At 39.0% G+C, this 26,692-nt stretch overlaps 1 protein-coding gene across 1 annotated transcript in view; it reads right to left on the bottom strand.

Moving 5' to 3' along the window:
- Positions 1 to 26,692, bottom strand: part of NWD2 (NACHT and WD repeat domain containing 2) — a 204,151-nt gene that overhangs the window by 103,797 nt on the left and 73,662 nt on the right. Inside the window, exon 2 of the mRNA XM_005554647.5 lies at positions 23,699 to 23,787. Coding sequence (XP_005554704.1) covers positions 23,699 to 23,787 — 89 coding nt within the window. The remainder of the gene's footprint in view (positions 1 to 23,698; positions 23,788 to 26,692) is intronic.

Below are 26,692 nucleotides of genomic sequence, written 5' to 3'. Positions count from 1 at the left end.
TCAAGGAAATAAGAGAGAACACAAACAAATGGAAAACATCCCATGCTCATGGATAGGAAGAATCAATATTGTGAAAAAAGGCATACTGTCCCAAGTAATTTATAGATTCAATGCTATCCCCTTCAAGCTATCATTGAGTTTCTTCACAGATTTAGAAACAACTACTTTAAATTTCATATGCAACCAAAAAAGAGCCCATATAGCCAAGACAATCCTAAGCAAAAAGAACAAAGCTGGAGGCATTGTGCTACCTGACTTCAAACTATACTACAAGGCTACAGTAACCAAAACAGCATGGTACTGGTACCAAAACAGATATACAGACCAATGGAACAGAAAAGAGGCCTCAGAAATAATGCCACACATCTACAACCATCTGATCTTTGACAAACATGACAAAAACAAGCAATGGGGAAAGGATTCCCTATTTAATAAATGGTGTTGGGAAAATTGGCTTGCCATATGCAGAAAACTGAAACTGGATCCCTTCCTTATACCTTATACAAAAATTAACTCAAGATGTATTAAAGACTTAAATGTAAGACCTAAAACCATAAGAACTCTAGAATAAAACCTAGCCAATATCATTCAGGTCATAGGCAAGGGCAAAGACTTCATGACTAAAACACCAAAAGCAATGGCAAGAAAAGCCAAAATTGACAAATGGGATTTAACTAAACTGAAGAGCTTCTGCACAGCAAAAGAAACTATCATCAGAGAGAACAGGCAACCTACAGAATAGGAGAAACTTTTTGCAATCTATCCATCTGACAAAGGGCTAATATCCAGCATCTATAAGAAACTTAAACAAATTTACAAGAAAAAAACAAACAACCCAATCAAAAAGTGGGCAAAGGATATGAACAGACAGTTTTCAAAAGAAGACATTTATGTAGCCAACAAACCTAAAAAAAAAGCTCATCATCACTGGTCACTAGAGAAATGCAAATCAAAACCACAGTGAGATACCATCTCATGCCAGTTAGAATGGTGATCATTAAAAAGTCAGGAAACAACAGATGCTGGAGAGGATGTGGAGAAATCGGAATGCTTTTACACTGTTGGTGGGAGTGTAAATTAGCTCAATCATTGTGGAAGACAGTGTGGTGACTCATCAAGGATCTAGAACCAGAAATACTGTTTGACCCAGCAATCTCATTACTGGGTATATACCCAAAGATTACAAATCATTCTACTGTAAAAACACATGCATACATATGTTTATTGTGGTAGTATTCACAATAGCAAATACCGGAACCAACCCAAATGCCCATCAATGATAGACTGGATAAAGAAAATGTGACACATATACACCATGGAAAACTATGCAGCCATAAAAAAGGATGAGTTCATGTCCTTTGCAGTGACATGGATGAAGCTGGAAACCATCATTCTCAGCAAACTTACACAGGAACAGAAAACCAAACATGACATATTCTCACTTATAAGTGGGAGTTGAACAATGAGAACACATGCACACAGGGAGGGGAACATTACACACAGGGGCCTGTTGGGGATGGGGTACTAGGGGAGAGGTAGCATTAGGAGAAATACCTACTGTAGATGATGGATTGATGGGTGCAGCAAACCACCATGGCATATGTATACCTATGTAACAAAATTGCATGTTCTGCACTTGTATGTCAGAACTTGAAGTATATATATATAGTATTAACCACAGGCAAGTACCTTAAAATTCAACAACAACAACAACAAAAAAAAAAAAAAAAAGAAAAGAAAGAAAGAAAGAAAAAGAAAAAGAAAAGCTGGCAAGTGTAAGAAGGGACGGCTTCACTGGTTGGTCACAGCCTGGAATTCACTTGGCTTTACCCATGGGTGTGGTCACCATGTCAAGGTCAGTCCCCAGGGGTGCTAGGACCTCATGTCTTCTCTACCAGTTTTTTGATCCATGCCTCTGGGACAGAAGGAGAGCAAGAATCAGGGCAGGTTCTTCTCTGTGATGTTTGTATGGCTTATCCATGGAGGAGGTGATTTATGTGGGAAAACTAAATGGCTAAGGCCATTAGTATGTTAACGAACTTGTTAAATATTGAATGTTAATCAACTTGTTAATAGTTGAATATTAAAGACCTAGGCTTGTTTAGAGTTAGCCAACTGGAATCCAACTTACTCTTATTTTTTGGTTCTCTTTGGACTGGGTTGAGACCAGAGCACCACACAGTTTCTTAGTTCCAGATCCTTATGGAACTGCCACTAGGGATCATACTCCATTTTTGTATGATTTTAAAAAGCATTTCTTCCTCTAGTCACTTTACTTCTAGCTACCAGAAAATTGTTATAACATACTGAAATCATTATACTGAAATCATAATTGTTATAACATACTGAAATCATTAAATCATTATAAGACCATCTACCAATAACTCATCAAAATAAATATACTAATCCACTGCAATGTGTATGGCACCCTTTAGTTGTGCCATGCACAACCCAGGAACTATACACATAATCTTGTCTCGATTCTTTTGGCTGACACTGTTTGGATGCGGTTGAGGAAGGTCTTATTTAGAGCAAATAAAAAATGGTAAATATGAAGGTTAATATAAGAAAAGCTATTAATATATACTTGCTCTTCTCTGATCTTCTTTAAATGTCATACAATTATATAAAGTAATAATTATAACAGTATGCCATTGAATTTGTAACATACCTAGCTGTAACAGGGATAACAATAATAGCACAAAAGGGAGGAAAAGGAAATACAGCAATATAGGACTAATCTTTCTACAGTTCACTAGAATTAAATTGGTATAAATTGTAAATAGATCAGATGGTTGTAGATGTATGGCATTATTAAATTAAATTGGTATAAATTGTATAATTTTGATATATTAAATTGGTATAAATTGTATAATTTAATTGGTACAAATTAAATTGGTATAAATTGTAAACAGATCAGATGGTTGTAGATGTGTGGAGACTTAAATATCCTACATTCAATAAAGGGAGGAACACCTAGTAAAAAGAAATAAAATTAGAAGACTTGACAATACTATAAACAAACTAGAACATATGCCTATGAAATAATCTACCCAGAAACAGCAGAATTTATTTTTCTCAAGCACATACAGAACATTCTCCAGGATAGAATACATATTAGTTCATAAACAAGCCTCAATAAATCTAAATAAATTTATATCATACAAAGTATGTTCTCTGAATATGGTAGAATAAAATTATAAAGCAATCATAAAAAAATTTAGGAAATTTACAAATTTGTGGAAACTAATATACTCCTAAATAGTCAATGAGAAAGAAGTCACAAGGGAAATAAAAAGGATCCTTTGAGGTGAATGAAAATAAAGATACAACATACTAAAACTTATTGGATACAGCTAAAATAGTACTGAGAGGAAAATTTATAGCTATAAACTATAAATGAACTAATCAATGAATTGGGTAAGATTGTAGGATGCAAAATCATATACAAAAATCTATTTCTATACACTAGCAATGAAAAAATCTATGATGAAATTAAATAACAATTCAATTTAAAACAGCATCAGAAAGAAATAATTCAATTTAAAAGAGCACCAGAAAGAAACAATTCCATTTATAAGATCACTAAGAAAACTTAGGAATAAATTTAACAAAAGAAATGCAAGATTTATACTTTGAAAACTACAAAAAAATTGTTGAAAGAAATTAAAGAAGATGTAAATAAATGAAAGATGTATGTTCATAGATTGGGAGACTTAATGTTGTTAGGATGGCAATATTCCCCAAATTAATCTACAGATTCAATCCAATCACCAAAACAATCTCACAAAAGAAGAATAAAGTTGAAAAACTTACACTGCTGTATTTCAAACTTACTACAAAAGTACAATAATTAAGACAGTATAGTGCTGGCATAAGGATAGACATAGCAATCAATGGAATAAAATAGAGAATCCAGAAATAAATCTTCACACATAAGGTCAACTAAATTTCAACAAGGGTACTAAAACAATTCAATGTCACATCCATAAGCTTTTCGACAAATGGCGTTGGGGCAACTGGATATTCACATGCAAAAGAATGAAGCTTAGCCCCTACTTCATACCATGTAAAATTAGTTAACAGAGATCATAGGCATAAATTTAAGAGTCAAAACTATAAAATTCCTAAGGAAAAACACAGGAGTAGTAGTTTTGTTTTGTTTTGTTTTGTTTTGTTTTGTTTTGTTTTTGAGACAGTCTCCCTCTGTCGCCCAGGCTGGAGTGCAGTGGCATGATTTCAGCTCATTGTAACCTCTGCCTCCCAGGTTCAAGTGATTCTCCCTGCCTCAGCCTCCCAAGTAGCTAGGATTACAGGTGCCCACCACCACGCCTGGCTAATTTTTGTATTTTTAGTAGAGATGGGATTTTGCCATGTTGGCCATGCTGGTCTCAAACTCCTAACCTCAGGTGATCCACCTGCCTCGGCCTCCCAAAGTGCTGGGATTACAGGCAGGAGCCACTGCACCTGGCCAGGAGTAAATCTTTGTGAGCTTGGATTCAACAATAGTGTATTAGATATGACACTAAAAATACAAGCAACCAAATAAAAAATAAACTGAACTTACTCAAAAATTTTTTAAAATTATGATTTAAATGACACTGTCAAGAAGGAAAAGTAGTAAACACAAAATGAAAGAAAACATTTGCAGATCATATTGTATGGATTTTTTTGTCTAGAATATATAAAGAACTCCTACAACTCAGTAATGAAAGGACAAAATAACTCGCTTAAAAATGGGCAAACGATCTGAGTAGACATTTCTCCACAGAATATATACAAATTTCCAACATAAAAAGATGCTTAATATTATTAGTTATCAGGAAGTACAAATCAAAACTACAATAACACTTCACAAAGTGGCTATAATAAAAAAGACTGATAATAACAAGTGTTGGCAAGAATGTGGAGACATTGAAACCCTCATACATTGCTGATGGGAATACAAAATGGCTCAGCCACTTTGGAAACAGTCTGGCAGTTTCACAAATGGTTAAACAGAGAATGACCACATGATCTGATAATTCTACTACTAGGCATATACTCAAGAGAAATGAAAACATATGTCTACATAAAAACTTGTACACAAATGTTCATAGCAGCATTATTCATAACAGCCCAACTAGAGAAATAATGCAAATGTCCATCAAGTGAACAGATAAATAAATATGACATAATCCATACAATGAAATATTACTGAGGAATAATTAAGAAATGCAATGAAATACATTGCATGCTACCACATGGATGAACCTTGAAAGCATTAAGTAAAAGAATCCAGTCACAAAAGACCACATATTGCATGATTCCATTTATATGAAATGTACAGAATAGGCAAATCCATAGAGACAAAAAGCAGATTAGTGGTTGCCTAGGGCTAGTGAGGAGGAGAATGGGGTGTTTGAGGAGTCATAAAGGGCACAGTTTCTTCTTGGGGTTATGAAAATGTTCTAAAATAGATTTTCCTAACTATTACACAGTTGTGAATGTACTAAAAGCCACTGAATCATACACTTTAAGTGGGTGAATTTTACATGTGAATTGTATCTCAATAAAACTATTTTAAAACTAATACCATACACATCTATTTGCATTGTAAATACAAAGAACTAACTACATGTGAACCAAATGATGAGGGTAAAACTGTCATAACAGCACTTTCATTATTTATTTTCCATTATTTCAAAAGCTAAAGTATCACATCATTTATTTGCCCCTGATGGAAGTCTTTTGTAATAGTTTTGCATCTGTTATTTCCTTTTAGTTTGGCCACCAGTACTGCCCTCATCCAGGCCTTCATAGCTCCATGTCTTCTTACTTCAGTAACTTTGTTAAAAAACATTCTCTGGCCTCCAGCTTTTCTCCCTTAAATTGTTCTTTCCCATATGTGTTGATGGGAAGAAAATGATGAAAAAGATAAAAATCAAGCAACCGGGAAGACACTGAGGAAAAAAATAAATGAAACAACCAACTCCCGCAATACAAAACACTGTTTTGGGCAGACAGCTATGCCATACATCTGCATAATCAATAACTGGCAAAAAACACTTGGAACATAAAAGTGCTCAACAAGACAAGATTTATTACAAACTTTAAAACATTCAGTTTAGCTTTTAGCCTAATGTCCAGGCACTGCAGAGTCTAGAATCTAATTTACTATTTATTGGAATACTAACTTGTTGACAGCACATTTTATGTGTCTTTATTTATTTCATCATTTAAGCATAAAACCTTAGGAAAGTAATTTGATATTACCTTTTTTACTTAAAACCATCTCACTTGTTTTAAAAACTTCTTAGGGAAGCTAATTTATCATGCTTTTTATAATGTGCTAAATTGGTCTAAAAACAAAAAGCCAGCAAATAAAGCCCTAACAAATCTTAGCCCTTGAAATCAAACACTGTCATTTAAATATCAAGATTACCTAACAATAAAGCAATCTGTAAAAAACAAATAACCTTAAATTTTTTTTTCTAAAAGCAGTGAGTCAAATTTGAATTCATAATGGCTTTGCACTATCATTTCTTCAGATAGGCTTAGATAACAACTTAAATGCCTCCCAAAATATTTTCTTTCTCAATTTTCCCACACCATAGACTAATAGCTCAATGCAAAATGGAAATACAACTATAGAGATAATATGACTAATTTTTGAAAACAAGTTCAGTACTGAAACGAAGGCTACTCTTCAAAGGTATTACAATGGAAGGCTACATACTTATTCCAATGAGTCTGCCACTGCTCAGGGGACTTCCTCTTTAGGAATCATCTCATTTTGTACACAAAAAAATCTTGTCGCTTTGTACTTGAATATTGTTTTGATTAAAAATGGTATTTCTCCAGCCTTATTGGCCTTTACATATATAACACATAGCTTTTAAAAGATCTGTAGCTCTTTCAAAAAAAAAAATAAAATCTTTTCTTATTAATAAAAGGATTAACATCTGTTACCACTAAAAATACTCAAGAATACAGATCAGATTCAGAAAGCTCTGAACAGCAAGAAGATTGTTGTACTAAGGACATAGCTTTCTAAGGTCAACACATTGGTGAAGATAGCACTCATTATAATTTGTTTTAGTATTTATGTCCCATTTCTAGAATGCTTATCTCACAGAAGGTAGTAAGCAGAAAAGTCTTAAAACTCAGATTAGCGTTGTCAGATACTATTTACCAATGGTAAGTTATGGTTTATACACGTGGTATAAGCCATTCTCTGGGTAGAATGACTTGCCCCATACGCAAATATCTTAAGGAAAATCCCAGGTCCTCATCTTCAATGGCTACATTTCACTAGAACTATTGTGATTACTGAGTTCAGGTCACTTGCAATTATTCCCTTGATTATAAGACATATGATGGATATATAGGAGGGCATGATTAAAATAGGCAATTCTGGGAAAAACAGGTCCTCAGTCAAGCCCAGAAAGGACTGACTGGCCTCTGGTGTCATACATGATCACCAGAAAGAGACTAACAATATGAGGTTGGATAACGCTTCATCCAAAGCCTTCTGTAGACAACTAACTGCGTAGACCTGACGCCCCTGTGTCTTGAGAGATTTAGCCTCTGGACATTCCTAATATAACATGATAGTAATGAAGAACTGAATAGTTGACCATGAACCAAGGCAGGACCTCTAACTATCCAGGCTTAATGAACATGGAGAAAGAGAGAAGGGACCAGGAGTTTTGAGAGGCAGAGAAGAAGTGGCCAGATGGAAGTTGTGTGTCTGTGATAAGTTGGAAAAATTTGCTGCATAAAGGAACTTGAATCAGGCTGCCAGTGGGGACCAGCTTCCTTCAGTGGCAGGATACCTGATCACAAACCGTATGCCTTTGTCAGTCTGTTCTGTGTTGCTATAAAGGAATACCTGAGACTGGGAAGTTTATAAAGAAAAGAGGCTTATTTGGCTCATGATTCTACAAGGCTGTATAAGCATGGCGCCAGCATCTGCTGTGCTTCTGGTGGGCATCAGGAAGCTTTTACTCATGGTGGAAGGCAAGAGGAAGCAAGTGAGTCACATAATGAGAGGGAGCAAGAGAGAGAAGGAAGGAGGTGCCAGCCTCTTTAAATAACCAGATCTCCTGGTAACTAAGAGAGTGAAAACTCACTCATTACCATGGAGAGGGCACCAATGCCATTCATGAAGGATTTGCCTCTGCGACTCAAACACCTCCCACCAGGTCCCATCCCCAACACTGAGGATCACATTTCAACATGAGATTTGGAGGGGATAAACATCCAAAGCATATCAGTGCCTGAGCGAAAAACCCAGAGTTAGTTCTATTCCTGTCAATGGGATTTTGGCAATCATTATATCTGAGTGTTCTCTGAGTATACATGTACCTGTATTGTGACTTCAGCTCCCTAAAGTATCTCCCTGTTTAAATTCTTGCTCCCTCTCACCCATTAGCCACACTGCAGGCAGATGGATCCTTTTAAAAATCCAAATCTGATTACCATAGCTAAGATTTCCTGTTACATAGTCAGAAGCTACACAGAGCCACTTATTTACTTCTTAAACTTATGAAATAGGTAAAACTATTAATATTATTTTGTTTTACAGATGAAAATCTGAGGAACAGAGAAGTTAAGCAACTTGTCCAAAGTCACATAGGAAACAAGTAGTAGAGGTGGAATTTGAACCTGGGTTCTTAATGCTATTTTACACCTTCCCTGCTTAAGCTTCCTATCATCCTGAAGATAGTGTCTAGAATCCATGACCTGATCTATGAGCTCCTCTGTGATCAGGTCCCCGCATAACACTTCAACCTCATTTCATGTCATATTTCCTTTATTGTTTGTGCTCTGGCTATACATATATACTCTCACACACGTGTGCATGTACAACATGTATAGGTATATAGCTTATATATTTACACATGCACATATATTTATATCTCTATGCAAATATAGATATAGATTCTTTTCTACTTACAGTGGGGTTACATCCTGATAAACCTATTGTCAGTTGAAAGGATAAGTTCAAAATTCATGTAATACACTTAACCTACTGAACATCATACCTTAGCCTAGTCTACCTTAAAGGTGCTCAGAACACTTATATTAGACTACAGCTGGGAAAAAGCATTTAACACAAAGCCTATTTGATCATAAAGTGTTGAGTATCTCATGTAATTCAAAGAATACTGTGTTGAAAGTGAAAAACAGAATGGTTGTACTTGAAGTGCAGTTTCTACTGAATGTGTCTCACTTTCAATGATTGCAAAGTCAAAAAAATCACAAGTCAAACCATTGTTTGGTTGAGGACTGTCTGTATAAATTTCCAAAAATGTGAGAACGAAAGAGGCTGTATGGTATAGTGAGTAGGATTGGACACTCAGGCCAAACTACCTTGGTTCAAATTCTGATCCTGCCACTTATTTGCTTCACGGTCAGAAGCAATTTACTTCTGTATTTCTAAGTTTCCTTACTTAATAAAATGAAGAAGGTAAGATTGATCTCCTAGACTCATGGCAAGGATTGAGCAAGTTAACATATACACAGCACTTAGAGTAAGTGCCTGGCAGGTAGTAATTTCTATATATTATTGGAATTTTCTCCCAGATTTGCCTGTGAAAGTATGTTCTCTCTGCCTAGAATATTCTTTTAACCTAGCCATCTCCCACTGCCCAACCTTGAGGATTCAGCTTAGACATCAATTCCTCCACAGGCCTTCTTGATGCCTCCAGATGGGCTGAGCTTCTCCCCAACCTTTACACATGCCCAGTGCACCCTGTATTTCCTGGGCTTCAAGTACCACCCTGGTCACTGTTGTTTACAACTGTATGCTCTGTGAAACTATAAACTCCATGAGGGCAGGCACTCTGTTTTCAATATTTGGTATCATTGCACTCACAACTCTGCCTGGTACAGAGCAGAGGCTCAATAAATGTCTGAATAATAAATGAAGCTCAGGGGAAAAAGTACCTTAATCTGCCTCTGGGGCTCTGGGGTAGATGTCAATGAGGAGGTAACACATGTATCTGGACTTGAAGGACAGGTACATGGGACACTGTCCTTCAGAGAGGTTAGGTGGGCCTGTTGATGCACAGAACAGTTCTGCAAAGACAGAAATGTGACATGGTCTGCCCATGTAGAATTGGTAATGTCACAGCATCATAAATGTGGAGACTTAAAAGAAAACTTAAAGATCCAGTAGAAGAAATACTTAAGAACACTGAGGTATGTTACTTTTTCAAGGGACTATATCTAATTATTAACAAATGGCACCTCTTAAATGAGTGCTCTTTTTATTTTATGAAGACTTATCAAAAGGTTTCCCTCTCTTCTATAAAAAAAAATATGAGGATGGAAAGAAATAGGCCATTATCTTCAGTGAAAAAAAAAAACAAAAACAAAAACAGAAATTCAAATACCACTTTTTCTAACTTACCAGTGGGAGCTAAATAATAGGTACACGTGGATATAGACTGTGGAATAACAGACACTGGAGACAGAATGGTGGGATGGCGGGAGGGTGAGAGGGGGTGAGAAATGAGAAATTACTTAATGGGTACAATATATACTATTAGGGTGATGGCTATGCTAAAAGCTCAGACTTTACCACTATTCAATATATCCATGCATTAAAACCGTACTTGTACCCCTACATTTATACCAAGAAAGAAAAAGAAGTAACTGCCACGTGCTCGGAATTTGAGAAAGGCCTCATGGTGACTATACTCAATGGGGACACGTAGTCCCCTGCAAATGGGCAACACTCTCTCATTCTGTTTATTACCAGATTAATCCTCTTGGGTAATTTTCAGTGTTGGTGTAATCAGACAGCCACCATTTAGCAGAAATAAATGCTCAGCAAAGTTTAGCTGCTCCAGTAAATTCTAAAGCCTCCCACAATGTCACTGCTATATACTTAGGAGAAGCATTAGGTAGAAGATTGCCTATGAGTACAAAGTAAACGAAGAACAATAATACTGCCTTGAGAAGTCTGGCATGAGAATTCCAGAAGAGCCATTCCAGGCAGCAGAAATGGTGAGTTGACATTTACAATTAAATTGGAGCAATGAAAGTCAACCACGACATAATGCTTTCCTTTCCTTTTGCCTCTTTGTCTCCCTTCCCCATCTTTATAAGCTGCCTCACTCACATGGATGGGAGAAGGATGATGTAACATGCTTATAATACTTCTGGGAATGTCAACTTGGTAAGGTTGGTCCAGGCTTTGATGGACATGACTGAAATGTGAAAAGACCTAAACAGGTTGGAGCACTAGCCCTGTGAAATGATGTGTGATTCAACAAAGAGACATGCATTTCACAATTTCACTGCCAAAAGCAGCATCCATTTGATTAGTAGAAAATGGAAAAGGGATGATTAGTTACTTGACAATGTGGAGAAAAGACCAAGGGTAGCACAACAAATCCTGTCAACTATAAAAGCCAGTTACATATTTTGGTAACTTGTGGAGCAAGATGCATTTTGAGATTCTCAGGCAGGAAGACAGCTGAGAGACAGAGGCAAAAAAAACAAAAACACATGTCCAGAGAAGGAGATTGGGCTCAACAGAATAATTGAGCTGTAGTGAGAGAAGAAACGTTGGAAGAAAGGTGTTACAACTGACAACAGACTTGCAGTGTGACAGTAAGTGATTGTCCAATTCAGAAATTATTAGTAAGGGCAAGCTAATATAAGACCCACAAAATTTAACTTAACATCCAATTTTGATGTGTTGGTTAAGTTAAAGATTTCTAGTTTCTTTATTTGCCTAAAACTAGTTGGCGATTCGTGCCCAATTCTTCATCCTCTGGTTAGCAGGATAAAGTAAACTTTTAGTTCTATTCCATTTAAACCAGAGTTCGAACTGTTGTTTTCAAGGAACTTTAGTTTTCAAGGAACTTTATTTTGTGCTCATTTGCTCTTGGATCAAGATGCCAAGCCTCTCATAAAAGCTTGGTTTCCTCATTGCTTTGCTTCTTTTCCCTAAGAAGACATCTGAGCAACCTCATGTCCTAAGGGGAAAAATGAAGCTTTTGGGCCCAGCCCCCAGTGATGCCTATTGGCAGTCATGGCTGGGTTTGGGGCACTGCCAATTACATGATGACACACAATTTATTTGTAAGGTAAAAATCCTGACTCTGACATGTAAAAAATGTGAAAATCTGTGCATCTTACAATCAATGAAATCTGGTAAATACCGTTCAAGGAATATTGTTTGAACAGCTGTGTATAGTTTGGACCAGAGCACATAAACACCACAGGTAGATAAAGATCAGAAAAAGATTTCCATAGGCATTCAGCTATTAAGAAACGAAAGCTTGTGCAAAGACAGAGATTTTCAAAATAGAAAGAAAAGGCAAGCTTCGAAGAAACACTGTGGCAGATGAGTCAACCGGAACAGTGGCAGCTTGGATCTAGTTTTAAAGGATGAAAGAATGGACTAAGCCAAGAGTTGAAAGTCTCGAAGACAAGGAAGTAGTAGCACTTGAGAATTCAGAAAGGGAAAAGGAGAATGAGTTCTGCTTTAAACATATTAACATTCCAAAAAAAAAAAAGTCGGAGAATTATCCTCACACAACTATGGGGAGGAGAGAGCTGGAGATATTGATGCTAAGATTACTCATGTACAGGAGGCAGCTTAAGGAGAAGGTTATATTCTCATTGGGGGTTTAGGGAGGAAGAAAACCAGGTGCACCAGCATGGACCTGTGTGCGTAAGGAGACATGGAGGGATGGAACCTCAGCAATGAAGAGGTGACAAACCCCAGACCAAAGGGGCTACAGGAGACACCTCTGCCCAGGATAAGAATCCACCCCTTTGGTGCCTTCAGGTGGCATCCCATTGTTATCCTGAGGCAGAAAGCAGGTGCGGGCAAAATCTTCCTGCTAGGGTGAGCTGCAAGATTCTCACACTTCCTTACCCACCAAGGAAGCCGACACTTGCCTCTCAGAGTGAAGGAAAAGGGCTGGGACCAGCACAGATGGGAGTTCCCACTCTGAGACCACGTTGTCACGCTTAATTGCAAAGGCGTGTTTGGACAATTTGTTTCTAAAGCTACATTTTACAAAAGGTAACATATGACACCCTCTAAAGACGAGGACTGTTAATTTAAAATTTGGAAATAAAAGGGGTTAGAGTTTCCATCATGTGCCTCTCTTGATTTCAAATCAAGTTTCAAGATTAATACAGCAGGCAAATGCATCACTGACCATAGGTTTTAGTCTGTTGCCTCATGTATAATAGTCACTTAGTCCTGGTTCTACAGCAGTTTTGGCGGCATTAAGTATTTATTTCAGGTTATATACCCCCTATTAACACAATGCCCCAAAATGGTGGATAAAAGAAAAAGTTACTCATTTGACAGGTGGAAATTTTATTTTCTTTTTTTGAGATGGAGTTTCGCTCTTTTGTCCAGGCTGGAGTGCAGTGGTGCGATCTTGGCTCACCGCAACCTCCGCCCTTCCAGTTTCAAGTGATTCTCCTGCCTCAGCCTCCCTAGTAGCTGGGATTACAGGTGCCCGCCACCACACCCAGCTAATTTTTGTATTTTTAGTAGAGATGGGGTTTCACCATGTTGGTCAGGCTGGTCTCGAACTCCTGACCTCGTGATCCACCCACCTCTGCCTCCCAGAGTGTTAGGATTACAGGTGTGAGCCACCGTGCTCGGCCAAATTTATTTTCTTAATCATTTTCTGGATTTTTAATATTCTTTTTTACACATACAAATGAATTTCCATTCACACTGTGGCTCCTCTAGTTAAGGCCTCCGGCTGGAGGCTCTCAGCTGGACTTCTGTCACCATTATCCCATCAGGATGATCCCATCCAGACAGACCCCACTACCATCTAGGGCTCTGCTGTCCAGCCTGGGAGTCACTGGCCACATGCAGCTGGTCAAGCACCTGAAATGTGGCCAGTCCAAATTGCAATGTGCTCTGAGTGTAAAACATACTGAATTTTAAAAACTCAGGTTAAAAACAAGAATGTAAAATGCCTCATTAATAATTTTCATATTGACCATGTGTTAAAATGATGTTTTAGATATATTAAAATATTAAATGTAAAATATTAAAAATTTAAAAACCATGTCAGAGAAAGAATAACAAAGAGTATCTAAGAAAAACCAGAAAGAATAATGAAAATATGAAATATTTGGAAATGACCTTCACAAAATATGCTCATTTGAAAAAAAGATGACTATATTCTTCTTAGAGCTAAAAAAAGACTTGTGCATAAGCAGGAAAAAAAATAAAAAAAATTTGGCAAAAAAATTTTTTGTTTCATTTTACTTTTTAGAACATGGCTAGTAGAAAATCTAACATTACCTATGTGGCTTGCATCTGTGACTCAAATTATGCTTCTTTTACATAGTGCTGGTATAGACTCTCAGCTTCTGGGTCTTAGTTATTTAATCAATAAATTGAAATCGATCAACCACCATTCATTATAGATCTAGTATGAGCTATGTACTATAACAAAGCAGCCCCCAAAACTTTTTGGCACCAGGGACCAGTTTTGTGGAAGACAATTTTTCCATAGACAGAGGGGTGAGGTAGGGGCATGGTTTGGGGATGAAACTGTTTCACCTCAGATCATCAGGCGTTTGGTTCTCATAAGGAGTCCACAACCTAGATCCCTTGCATGCACAGTTCACAGCAGGGTTCGTGTTCCTATGAGAATCTAATGCCACCACTGATCTGACAGGAGGTGGAGCTTAGGCGCTAATGCTGGTTCACTGCTCACCTCACGCCCTGTGGCTCAGTTTCTAGCAGGCCACAGTCCAGGAGTTGGGGACCTCTGCTATAACAGATTCTGGTACTATGAAGACATAAATAATGTGGTTGCTAACTTCTAAGAGCACCCAGTTCATGGGGGAGGGACATTTAAAATTAATTAATTAAAACAAATATGACAAGCTGGTAAAGATTAGAAATAAAGTACTCTGGAATCTCATAGAAGGACTTCACTATATTTTAATGAATGAGGAGAAATTTTCATTTGCCTGGGAGGCAATTTAAGCCCCTGCCCCCCACCCCCCAGTCAGAGGGCACAGTGGGTGAGAAAATTCAGGGGGGAAAAGGAAACACATCTGGTGAACCAAATGTAGTTTGCAAAGGCTAGAACAGGCTGCCTGTGGGAAGGAGTCACAGATAAGACCTCGAGAGTAGGCAGGGGTAAAAAAGAACTTGCACATTGCACCAAGAAGCATAGACTGCATCTTGTGGACAAGGGTCAGATTGGTGTTTAAAAATACCACTGTAGCAACATTGTGGAGGATGGACCAGATGGGTAAAGTAAATTAAGAGTTTGGTATTAAGGAGGAGAAGGCAGAGATGAAGGAAATGGGAAGAGTCAGGGTACCCATGGCAACAGTCAAGGTAACAATAATACAGATCTGAACAAAAGAAACAGATTGGAGAAGTATTTAGGGAGGTAGAATTGGCAGATCTTTGGGATTTAATGGATGTCAGAGGTAAAAAAAATGAGGTTTATGAACTTCGTGACTAAGACGAACATAAAATACCAGATGCCCACTAATGAAGGTGTCTATCAGAAGGTATTCTTAAAGAGTGACATAAAGCTCAGGGGCTGGACACAGATGGAAATTTCTTTTGAAATGGAAGTGTCCTAAGTATTCAGATCAGCTAAACACCCCCTTTAGAGGTCCCTGCCCTAAGTGGATTCAATCTTGGCTCACTGTACTAGCGGCCCACATGGGACAGATTTATGAGTTCAGAGAGTAGAGGGGGAGATTATTTAGAAATCAGAAAAGATGTCTTAGGAAATCTAGGCCTTCAGTTATATTGTGAAGGACAGGGTGTGGGGTGGCTAGGGGTGAAGAAAGGGTATGTCTGATAGGAAGCAAGCATTGAAATAGATATAGTGACTAGAATGTGAGAGTTAGGAATGAGCAATCAGGAAGATGTGCTCCAAGCACAGGCTGAGGATGGACTGGCATGGATTATTTATGTGGGGAAGAGTGGAAAATGAAGCTGGCGTTACATTAAAGAGAGATCTTATAGGCAGCAGGAAGCCATTAAAAACTTTTAAGCAAAGAAACTGACAATATGGCATTTGTTGAATGCCTTGAGGTGGCCTTATATGGGTTAAATCTGTTTGGTGTTCTATAACCTGGTACTTGAATACTGGTCTTTCTATAGGTTTGGGAAGTTCTGTTATTATCCCTTTGAATACACTTTCTACCCCACTCTCCTCTTTGAGGCCAATCAATAATTCTTAAAGTTGCCCTTTTGAGGCTATTTTCTAGATCTCATAGGCATGCTTCATTCTTTTTTTTTTTTTTTTTTTTTGAGACGGAGTCTCGCTCTGTCGCCCAGCCCAGGCTGGAGTGCAGTGGCGCGATCTCGGCTCACTGCAAGCTCCGCCTCCCGGGTTCACGCCATTCTCCTGCCTCAGCCTCCCGAGTAGCTGGGACTACAGGTGCCCACAACCGTGCCCGGCTAATTTTTTGTATTTTTAGTAGAGACGGGGTTTCACCGTGGTCTCGATCTCCTGACCTTGTAATCCGCCCGCCTCGGCCTCCCAAAGTGCTGGGATTACAGGCGTGAGCCACCGCGCCCGGCCGCTTCATTCTTTATTATTTTTTCTCCTCTGTATATTTTCAAATAGCCTGTCTTCAAGTTCACTAATTCTTTCTTCTGCTTGATCAATTCTGCTGGTAAGAGACTGATACATTATTCAGTATGTCAATTGCACTTTTCAACTCCAGAATTTCTGCTTGATTCTTTTTAATTATATCAAATTACTTGTTAAGTTTATCTGATAGGATTTCATATTCCTTTTCTGTGTTATCTTGAACTTCTTTGAGTTTCCCCAAAATGGCTATTTTTAATTCTCTGTTTGAAAGTTCACGACATCCCTGTCTCTCCAGGACTGGTCCTTGGTGCCTTACTGAACTCATTTGGGGAGATCATGTTTTCCTGGGACTTGGGTTTGTGATCTAGGTTTTTGGTCACTGTAGCTGTATCTGTATTAGGGAGTACTCCAAGCCCAGTAACATGTGGCTCTTCTGCCTTGGTGGTCTTGGATAAGATCTAGAAGAATTCTCTGGATTACCGGGCAGAGACTCTTGTTATCTTCCTTTACTTTCTCTCAAACAGAGTCCCTCTCTCTGAGCGGAGCTTCCTGGAGCTGGGGGAGGGGTGACACAAGCATCCTTGTGACCACCACCACTGGTACTATGCTAGGTTAGACGTGAAGCCATCACAGCCGTGAGTCCCATCAAGGCCCTTGGTAACCACTGCCTAGCTATTGCCTACGTTCACCCAAGGATCTAGGGCTCTACAGTCAGCAGGTGGTGATGACAGCTAGGCTTGTGTCCTTCCCTTTAGGGCAGCAAGTTGTCCTCAGCCCTGGCAGGTTCACAGATGCCCTCCATGAGCCAGGGCCTAGAGTTGGAAACCTTAGAAATCTACCTGATCCTCTCTTCTGTGGCTGAGCTGGTCCCTAAGCCACATGACAAAGTCCCTCCCACTCTTCCCTCCCTTTTCCACGAGCAGAGGAATCTTTTCCCATGGCCACCACTACCCCAAGCTCACAGCAAGTACTGCCTGGCTACTGCCAAGATTCACTTGAGGTCCAAGGGCTCCTCAGTCAGCTTGTAGGGAATGCTGCCAGGTCTGGGACTCTCCCTTCAGGGCAATGGGCTCCCCGCTATCCCAGGGCAGGTCCAGAAATACCATCTGAGAGCCAAGGCCTGGAATTGGGAACCCCAAGAGCCTGCTTGGTGCTCTACCCTACTCTACTATGGCCGAGCTGGTACTTAAACTGCCAGATAAATTTCCCTTTATTCTTCCTTCTCCTTTTCTAAAGCAGGAATCTCTCCCTATAGCCACCACAGCTGGGAATGTGCTGGGTCATGCCTGTGACCAGCACTTCTATGAATGTCACCCAAGACCCATGGCGAGTAACGCCTGGGTATTACTGCTGATTACTCAGAGCCCAGGATTGGTCCTTGGTGCCTTACTGCACTCATCTGGGGAGATCACGGCTCTTTAGTCAGCAAGTGATGAGTCCTGCCAGGACTGGGTCCTTTTATTTTTTAAGGCAGCAGGTTACCTTCTGGCCTAGGGTATGTATAAAAATGTCATCTGGGAGTTAGGGCCTGAAATGGGGGACTCAGGACTCTGCCTAGTGCCTTATCCCACTGTGGCTGAGCAGGTGTCCAAGTTGTCAAAGTCTTCTCTACTCTTTCCTTTCCACTTCTCCAGTGGAAGGAAGGAGTGTCTCTCCCAGAGCCGTGAGCTGCACTGCCTGGGGTTGGGGGAGGGGTAGTGCAAGCACTCCCTTGGCCATCCCAGCTGGTATCTTGCTAGTTTGCATGTACCCCAAGTCCACTGGTTCCAAGCCCAGCCCAGCACCAGGGCTTGCCTAGGAGTTGGAGTCCTTGTGGCCTAGACTGCCTTTCAAGTTCATTGGGAACCCCAGAACACTTTAGCCCACGGTGGCACAGCTTGCTGAAACTCAGTTTCTGATTGCTGGAAGGGGTGATTCCCCTCTGACTACGCCGGGTCTCAGTGGGCCTCAGTGGGCACTGACTGATTTCTGCCCAGTGGTGCTTTCTGCTGTGACAGGGGCAGTAAATTCCAATGCAAACTCCCACAATCACTGTACTCTCCCTTCACCAAGCACACAGATTCTTTCTCTGCACCAAGTGGCTGCTACTTGGGGTTGGGGGAGGGATGGCACTGGAAATTCAAGACTGTCTTTCCTCCCCTCTTCAGGTCCTCTTCCAGTGATATGAAGTTAAAACCAGGTATGGGATCACTTATCTGATTTTTGGTTCCTATGCTATTTTGTGTGGATAACTGTTTAGTTTGGGGTTCCTCCATGAGGACAATCAGTGGAAGCTTCTATTTGGTCAGCTTGCTCCACGTCCCTTCATTGACACAATATGACATTTACCTAGGATGACTCTGGTGGTATTGTATAGAGAAACTCAAGTAGGGTGATGGTGTAAGGCAGTTCTGCTGAACACACTTTAACTAAAACCCCACTAAACGCCAAACTCTGTTCCAGGCCTGGGGACTTAAAAACAAACAAGAGCCAGTCTCTTCCTCAAGGACTTGCAATCTACTAGGGGTACGTAGGAAAATAAACCAATTAGGATGCTTTTTGTTCATCCCATTTTTGAAGCACTGAGGGTTAGACCAGGACCTCGGCAGTGGGGATGGACAAGAGTTCCGAAAGAAGGAGTGGATGGTACCTCTGAGTATAATCACAAGCTCCTTATTTATTGGCTTTTGCAACAACCTGCTTTCTCCCCAGTCTGTCTTTACTTTTTTCCAATTAATCCTCCTTGTTCTTATTTTCTATCCTCTTCTCTGTAGCTGGAGGCCCTTAATAAATACCTGCAAATCAAATAACATATTATTTAAATGCCATGTCTTTTCCTGATGCCCTGGGTGTTCTTTGCTAAGTGGGCTTGATGTTCTCTCCACTGAACTGTTTCCGTCTGAACATATATATACACACATATATATACAACCTATATATGTAGACATCACATATAGAATTAATTGAAGTTTACATAATCGGAGTCTAGTGTATTTTCATGAAATATCTTCGTTTAAATGAAAAAAAAAAAAAAAGGAAAACAGTACAAAATAGCCTGCCAAACAGGCACATAGATAAAAGGTATATGGACTTGCTTATAATGCATATTAATTTAATTGACATTCTATTAATTTCTATTCTATTCATATTCTATTAATTTAATTGAATAAAGATTTAACTAAATGGATTACTATCTGCAGCTATTTGGCCATTGGGATAAGTTGAATAAGACAATTCCAGGCCTGAGAACTTTTGGCACTTATAGGCAGGTGATGAAAAGTTTACTTAACCAGATGATGTTTCATTATCTACACTGCTTCCTTTGGTTCTTCCTGTTTGCACTATTTTCCTGCTTTGACCATTCCTTTGTATTGCATTCTATTCATAGAACCTGAGCAAACCTCTTCACGGTAAGTCATATCACCTCACTCTTTCCTTTTCAACTCAATCAACTCAATAAAAATTCTAAGTTCTTAATCTTGGCCCATGAAGTCTCATATAATCTTACTTTCAGGCCATCTGTAATTATTTCCTTCACTCACACTTGGTTTCTGTACTGTTCCTTTTTTTTTTTTTTTTTTAGACAAGGTCTCACTCTGTTGTCCAGACTGGAATATAGTGTGTGACTGTTCCTAGAATATTCTAGACACACTTCCGCCTCAGACCCTTTCCCTTGTTCCCTATGCCTGGATTCCTCCCCACAACTCCAGACATCTGCATGACTTGCTCCATAACCTTCTGCAGATTTCTGCTCATATTGCCTCATCACAGAGTCTTTCTCTGACTACTTGGCATTCTCTAACCCTACTTTCTGTGAGTTTTAAAATAGAATCATTTATTCAATAAAATGCATTTATTACTCCTGGAGTCTACATTGTCTGCTTCTCCCAACAATGTTAGAAGTTCCTCAGAAGAGGGTCTGGTTAGTTTGCTCCTTTATTCCCAGCACTTAGAATGTTGGTTGCCATATGGTCAGCACTCAACAAATACTTCTTGAATGAATTGGATGGATTATCGGGAGTTATGCATTGAATTTCAGAGAAGCAAAGAGGAGGGTACACGGCCTATCTTGGGCGGTGTGGGAGAGATCAGAGAAGGCTTTCTGTCATAAGTTATATCTGGGCTGGGTCTTCATTCACTCATTCTTTTTCACATAAGCATTCATTCAACAAAATCTCATAGCACTTTCCAATGTGCCAGGGACTATAGAACCAGGAATGCAGCTGTTTTGAAATTCCATAAAAACAGACAAGCCTCTGTTTTTATGGAACTTATAATCTACTGGGAGAGAGACAATAAGCAGGCTAATACATAAACAAACAAGAAAAAGTATCTGATACTGGCACATGCTATGCAAAGAACTAAAACAGTATGATGCAAAAGAGAGGTGGTTACTTTAGACTGGGTCACTAGAAGAGCATCTCTAGAGGAAAAGAGGCATTCTGGTTTTGGAATTTTCAGCCATAAAGAAACATGCACATGTATGTTTATTGCAGCACTATTCACAATAGCAAAGACTTGGAACCACCCCAAATGCCCATCAATGACAGACTGGATAAAGAAAATGTGGCACATAAACACCATAGAATACTATGCAGCCATAAAAAAAGGATGAGTTCATGTCCTTTGCAGCAACATGGATGAGGCTGGAAACCATTATTCTAAGCAAACTATCGCAAGGACAGAAGACCAAACACTGTATGTTCTCACTCATAAGTGGGAGTTGAACAATGAGAACACATGGACACAGGGAGGGGAACATCACATACTGGGGCCTGATGGGGGGTGGGGGACTAGGGGAGTGGTAGCATTAGGAGAAATACCTAATGTAGATGACGGGTTGATGGGTGCAGCAAATCACCATGGTACATGTATACCTATGTAACGAACCTGCATGTTCTGCACATGTATTCCAGAACTTAAAGTAGAATAATAATAAAAAAAGAAAAGCATCTCTAGGAGTGACATTTCAGTGGAGATCCGAGGGACAATAAGAAAGCAGCTGTGTGAAGATAAAGGGAGTGAGTATTCCCACAAGACAGAACAGCCAGAGTAAAACTCTCAAGTATGAATGGGCTTAAGGTGTTCAGGGATCCAAAAGAGGACCACAGGGCTGTGGGTCAGTGAGAAAGGGGGCATAACATGAGCTCAGATAGGAATAGTCTGAAGAATGAGTAGAATCCAGGAGGTGAAGCAGGGGAAGAACCAGACTGAAAAGCATTGTAGTTGAAGAGAATGGCATGAGCAAAGGCAAGCAAGCATGAAGTAGATTGATATGTTTGAGTAAATCTAGGAAACCATATGTTCTGAGTTCAGTGCACAATCAAAGATGGAATCGGGGATACTGTGGGGGTAAACTGGCTGTTCATGAAGCTTCTGGCATCATATTTTTTGTTGCAGTTGAGAGAAGAGAACTGTCTCTCTAAAAAGTATATCCTCAGGGAGTGATATAATTAACCTACTATAAAAGACTATACTTAAAAGGTATATTCTTAGAAGACTCAGATATTATGTATGTGAACTCCTGCTAAGCCTAGAGCTTGGAAGCAAATGTAACCTTGCATATTTTATTTTATTCTAAACACAACCTCAGACATGTAAGCTGTTGCCATTCCTATTTTAGACACTGAACTGAAGGATGGGCAGGTTCAGTCACTCCCAGTACCTGTAGAGAGCTGGGGCTGAATTCTACGTCTCCCCTGCCCACTGCGGTCTACTCTGTGGTCGAACATCTCCTCAGCTGATTCAGTGCACCTGCCTAGAGTAATCCTGTCAATTTATTCTACGGGCCTCGCCTAGTACAGTTTTCCTTTGCCTGTATCTATCTTCTGTGCCTACCTCTAGTTCAGAAAGTATACTATTTTTCTCTTTCTCCCTCAGCTAATCCTAGTCAATACCATGGTTTATAGAAGCTGTTCTATAGCTCGCTGACTTCCTCTGTTGACAAAAATGATGCAAAAACAAACTTAAAGATGGGATTATATGCTTGGACACACTTCTTCCTCTATGGTAACTGAGTCCCCAAGGAGTGTCTAAGTTTTGGGATTCTTGACAGATTGGAAGTTCTATAACAATTGGGACCCTGTTATCAGTAAAACCAGATTCCTCAGAGAAGGTAGTGCTGAATTCATGACAAGGAATTTAATTTAGGTTCACAATTTATCAAGTAAATGGTGACTTATGAGTGACAATTCAATGTGCGTGTCATCATGGCCTGATGGTGACTGACATTATGCATTGAGATTGAAGCCATTTCGAGACTGTTACTTTATGCATCATATTAGAAGGCATCAGGAGTATACCAAGATAAAACATTTATCTAGGAGGAAACAGACAGTAAAATGTTCTTCCACTAACGATGGTGCATTTTGCACTTCTGCACCACAAACCTCTATTACATATTCATCACTTGACAATGTAAATGTGTAGTTTAGATAGCACTGGAGAGTTAGGATTTCCATCATAAATTAGGCTGAAAAATTCTGACTAAATAATGTTATCTGTTGCAGGAGCCATTTTTTTTTCAACATTTGGATGCCCAAGATACATCCAATGTTGTCAAGCACTTTACCTTCAGATGGCAAAATCAGAGGTGTATTAAAATGGCAGGATGTTCGTGAACGTTAGCAATGACGTGTGCCATTACTGTCTCTTGAAAGGCTGATATAATTTTTTGGGGGGAGTAAATGGTATAGCTCTGAAATGATTAGGAAAAAGGATGTTCTACAATGTGAACAAAAAGTTAAAGGCAAGATAGAAGGCAAGGCCAGGCCAGGCTGATGAAAGGAAATAAGGTTGAAAAAAGTTGGTCCCCATTTTTAAGTGCAAAATATTTCTAGAAACCATAGCTTAAACTCAGGTGCTCAGCAACCTTCATCTCTTTGATAATAGTGGAGACTGTCAAAAAAGCAAATAAATATGGTTCAAAGAAAAAGATGAGCCCATACCAGGAAGGGTCCAAGAAGCACAGCATAAAAGAACTAAACATCAAAAATGACTAAATACTTTCCATTTGTCAGTGTTTCTTTTTACCCATGCTTGAAGAAATAATTTTTTTCAGGGCCTAAAACTTGTCTTTTACAACACTCAAGTTGTGACAAGAAACAAACACTAGTTATTTAACTGGACATAATTGTGAATGAAATTAACAGTAGAATTACCTGAAATTCCAGTCCATAGTTTTCTCTGCAGAATTCTCTCAGTTTAGGATATACATTTTCTCTTAGTGCCTGTCTTTCTGCTCCCGTATCTGTAGTAGAAAGACAAACACACAGGAGGTCAGTATGTCCACACATGTTTCTGGCAAAAAAATGAAAACCTAAAAATAAATGCTGACAGTAATGTAATCAAGTTGAGGTGCTGGGTTGTGAAATAACAGGGTATTTGTCTCTTGGTATAGACCTGCCCCCTAATTGCACAGAGATCCATCCATCAGGCATGCACGAGCAGCCCACGGGATGGACCACTGGTTGGTTCTATGTATGCTGGCAGGGCTGAAAATTCACAGTTGATTCTTTATGCCCACACAGACCTTCACGTTGAGCTCTTAAATAGTTATGACCACAATGTCTTTGGAAGGGGCAGAAGGATACACAATAGGGTTATCAGGGTTTTAGCTCCACAAAATATACAAGTTTTAAAACACACGCACACACGTACACACGTTGATAAATTTACTTATTGATTTCTGAAAACATCCCAGATGATACCATTGCTACCTAGAGTATTCAGATATATTATGACATTTTACAAAATTTAGCACAGTATGGAAACAAGCATGAAACCCTATCATAGCAGATCCCACCCACTGTAGATTCAATTGGCCAGTGGTTTAATAAAATAACGTCTCCCACCCCGGGCTTAGGGACTTACCATTATATCGGAGATAGAAACTATTTTACACATGTCATACTACGTAAACCTTCTGAAATAAAAAAACTTTTTATTATCTCCTATCATTAAGAAAATACAAGAAACACAGAACCTGAAACTCGAAGAATCACAAAACATGTATGCATTTAATGTCGAATGTTTTGCACAGAAAGGAATTCCAAAGTCATCTGTGCTGAACAGTTCTGCATCAATGATGGCACTGTAAGATTCTAAGAGCAAAGAGGCGATTCCTTGCCCAGCTACCTTCAGTGAAACATGAATATAGTTTTCAAAAATTAGGTTAATGTGTAATCTTATGAAAAGTACCATTTGCTAAAAGTACCTCTATCCCAGTCATAACTATGAAACATCCGCATACCACATTTATAACAAAGATAACAGTTTAAAAGAATTTCCCTATTATTCTCAAACACATCTGTCCATGAAAATTTAACCATATGCCGTGTTGACCTACTCTATTTTCCTACTGTTCTCAAGCCTATTTTGAGAAGCAAACAACCAATCACGAAAGTCTGAAATGCAGCTGCAGCCTGGCAGAGTGACAGGAACCAGTGTTTACATAGAAATCAAAGATTCAGAGAAATACAAGGTCTTCTGGATTGTCCTGTGATCTAAACAAATAGGGTGTTTTCCAGCCTTAGATTCAATATGGTTCTAAGTTCAAAGAGAAGAAGCAGGACACCCATCGGAGGAGCTGTACATTAAAGCGGGGCCCATGCGGTGCTATGGCACTGACGGAGGCAGTTATATTAAGCTTTCACATAATTTGTATAATCTTGAGATCAGAATGCCCATCCTCCCTTGCTCCATTTTAAGAGCTGAAAATGCTAACTTCACAATAAAGCTGATAATATTCAATAACTCTAAATGCCCTTAGCAGATTTTCAAAATCGAAATAACGAAAAAGCCGCTTTAAAAAGAGACAAATACTGCCAGATATAGAAGGTAAAAATATATTCAAAAGGGTTAAGAGATTCTGAAAAATAGTATCTAAATTATACATAAAATAAATATGTAATGATATAAGAAACAGAAATTTATTGTTTCTTAAAAACATGTTAACTCATTTTGAGGTGCTGAGACTTGACTGCACAATTGTAAGGAGGATAAGAGAAATTTAGTACCTAATTTTTAAAAAAATTTCAACTCTTATTTTAGACACAGGAGGTACATGTGCAGGTGTGTTACCTGGGTATACTGCATCCAGGCAGTGAGGATAGTACCTGATGGTTTTTCAACTCATACCCTGCTCCCTTCCTCCCGCCACTAGCTGTCCACAGTGTCTATTGTTCTCATGTTTATGCCTATGTGTGTTCAATGTTTAGCTCCCATTTTCAAGTGAGAACATGCAGGATTTGGTTTTCTGTTCCTGCATTAATTAGTTTAGGAGTATGGCCTCTAGCTGCATCCATGTTGCTGCAAAGGACATTGCATTCTCTTTTTTTTTTGGCTGTGTAGTTTTCCATGGTGTATATGTGCCACATTTTCTTTATTTAATTCACCACTGATGGGCACCTAGGTTGATTCCATGTCTTTGCTATTGTGAACAATGCGGCAATGAGCACACAAGTGCATGTGTCTTTTTGGTATAATGATCTATTTCTCTTTGGGTATACATCTAGTAATGGGATTGCTGGGTCAAATGGTAGCTCTATTTTAAATTCTTTGAGAAATCTCTGAACTTTTCCACAGTGGCTGAGTTAATTTATAATTCCGCCAATGGTGTACAAGCATTCTCTACTCTCTGCGGCCTTGCCAGCGCCTGTTGTTTTTGAACTTTTTAGTAATAGCCGTTCTGACTGGTGTCAGATTGTATCTCATTGTGGTTTTGGTTCGCATTTCTCTGATGATTAGTGATGATGAACATTTTTTTCATGCTTTTTGGCCACTCATATGTCTTCTTTTAAGAAGTGTCTGCTCATGTCTTTGTCTATTTGTAATGGGATTATTTGGTTTTTGCTTGATTTAAGTTTCTTACAGATTCTGGATATTAGATCCTTGTTGGACGCATAGTTTGTGAATATTTTCTTCCATTCTGTAGGTTGTCTGTTTACTCTGTTAATAGATTCTTTTGCTATAGCACCTAATTTCTAACATTTAGTGAGTGCTTCCTGCGGTCCAGTAGTGTGCTAAGTACACTTCTATTTGCATTTCCTTAGTCACTGCTGACCACAACCCTATGAAACAGGTAACATTATTACCATGTTTTTTAAGCAAGGAAACTAAAGGGCAGAGGGGTTAGAAAACTCGCTCAAGAGCAT

This window comes from Macaca fascicularis, chromosome 5 (assembly GCF_037993035.2).
Source record: "Macaca fascicularis isolate 582-1 chromosome 5, T2T-MFA8v1.1".
Taxonomy (NCBI): Eukaryota; Metazoa; Chordata; class Mammalia; order Primates; family Cercopithecidae; genus Macaca; species Macaca fascicularis.
Note: the sequence above shows the minus strand (reverse complement) of the source record. Positions and strands in the feature narration are given on the sequence as shown.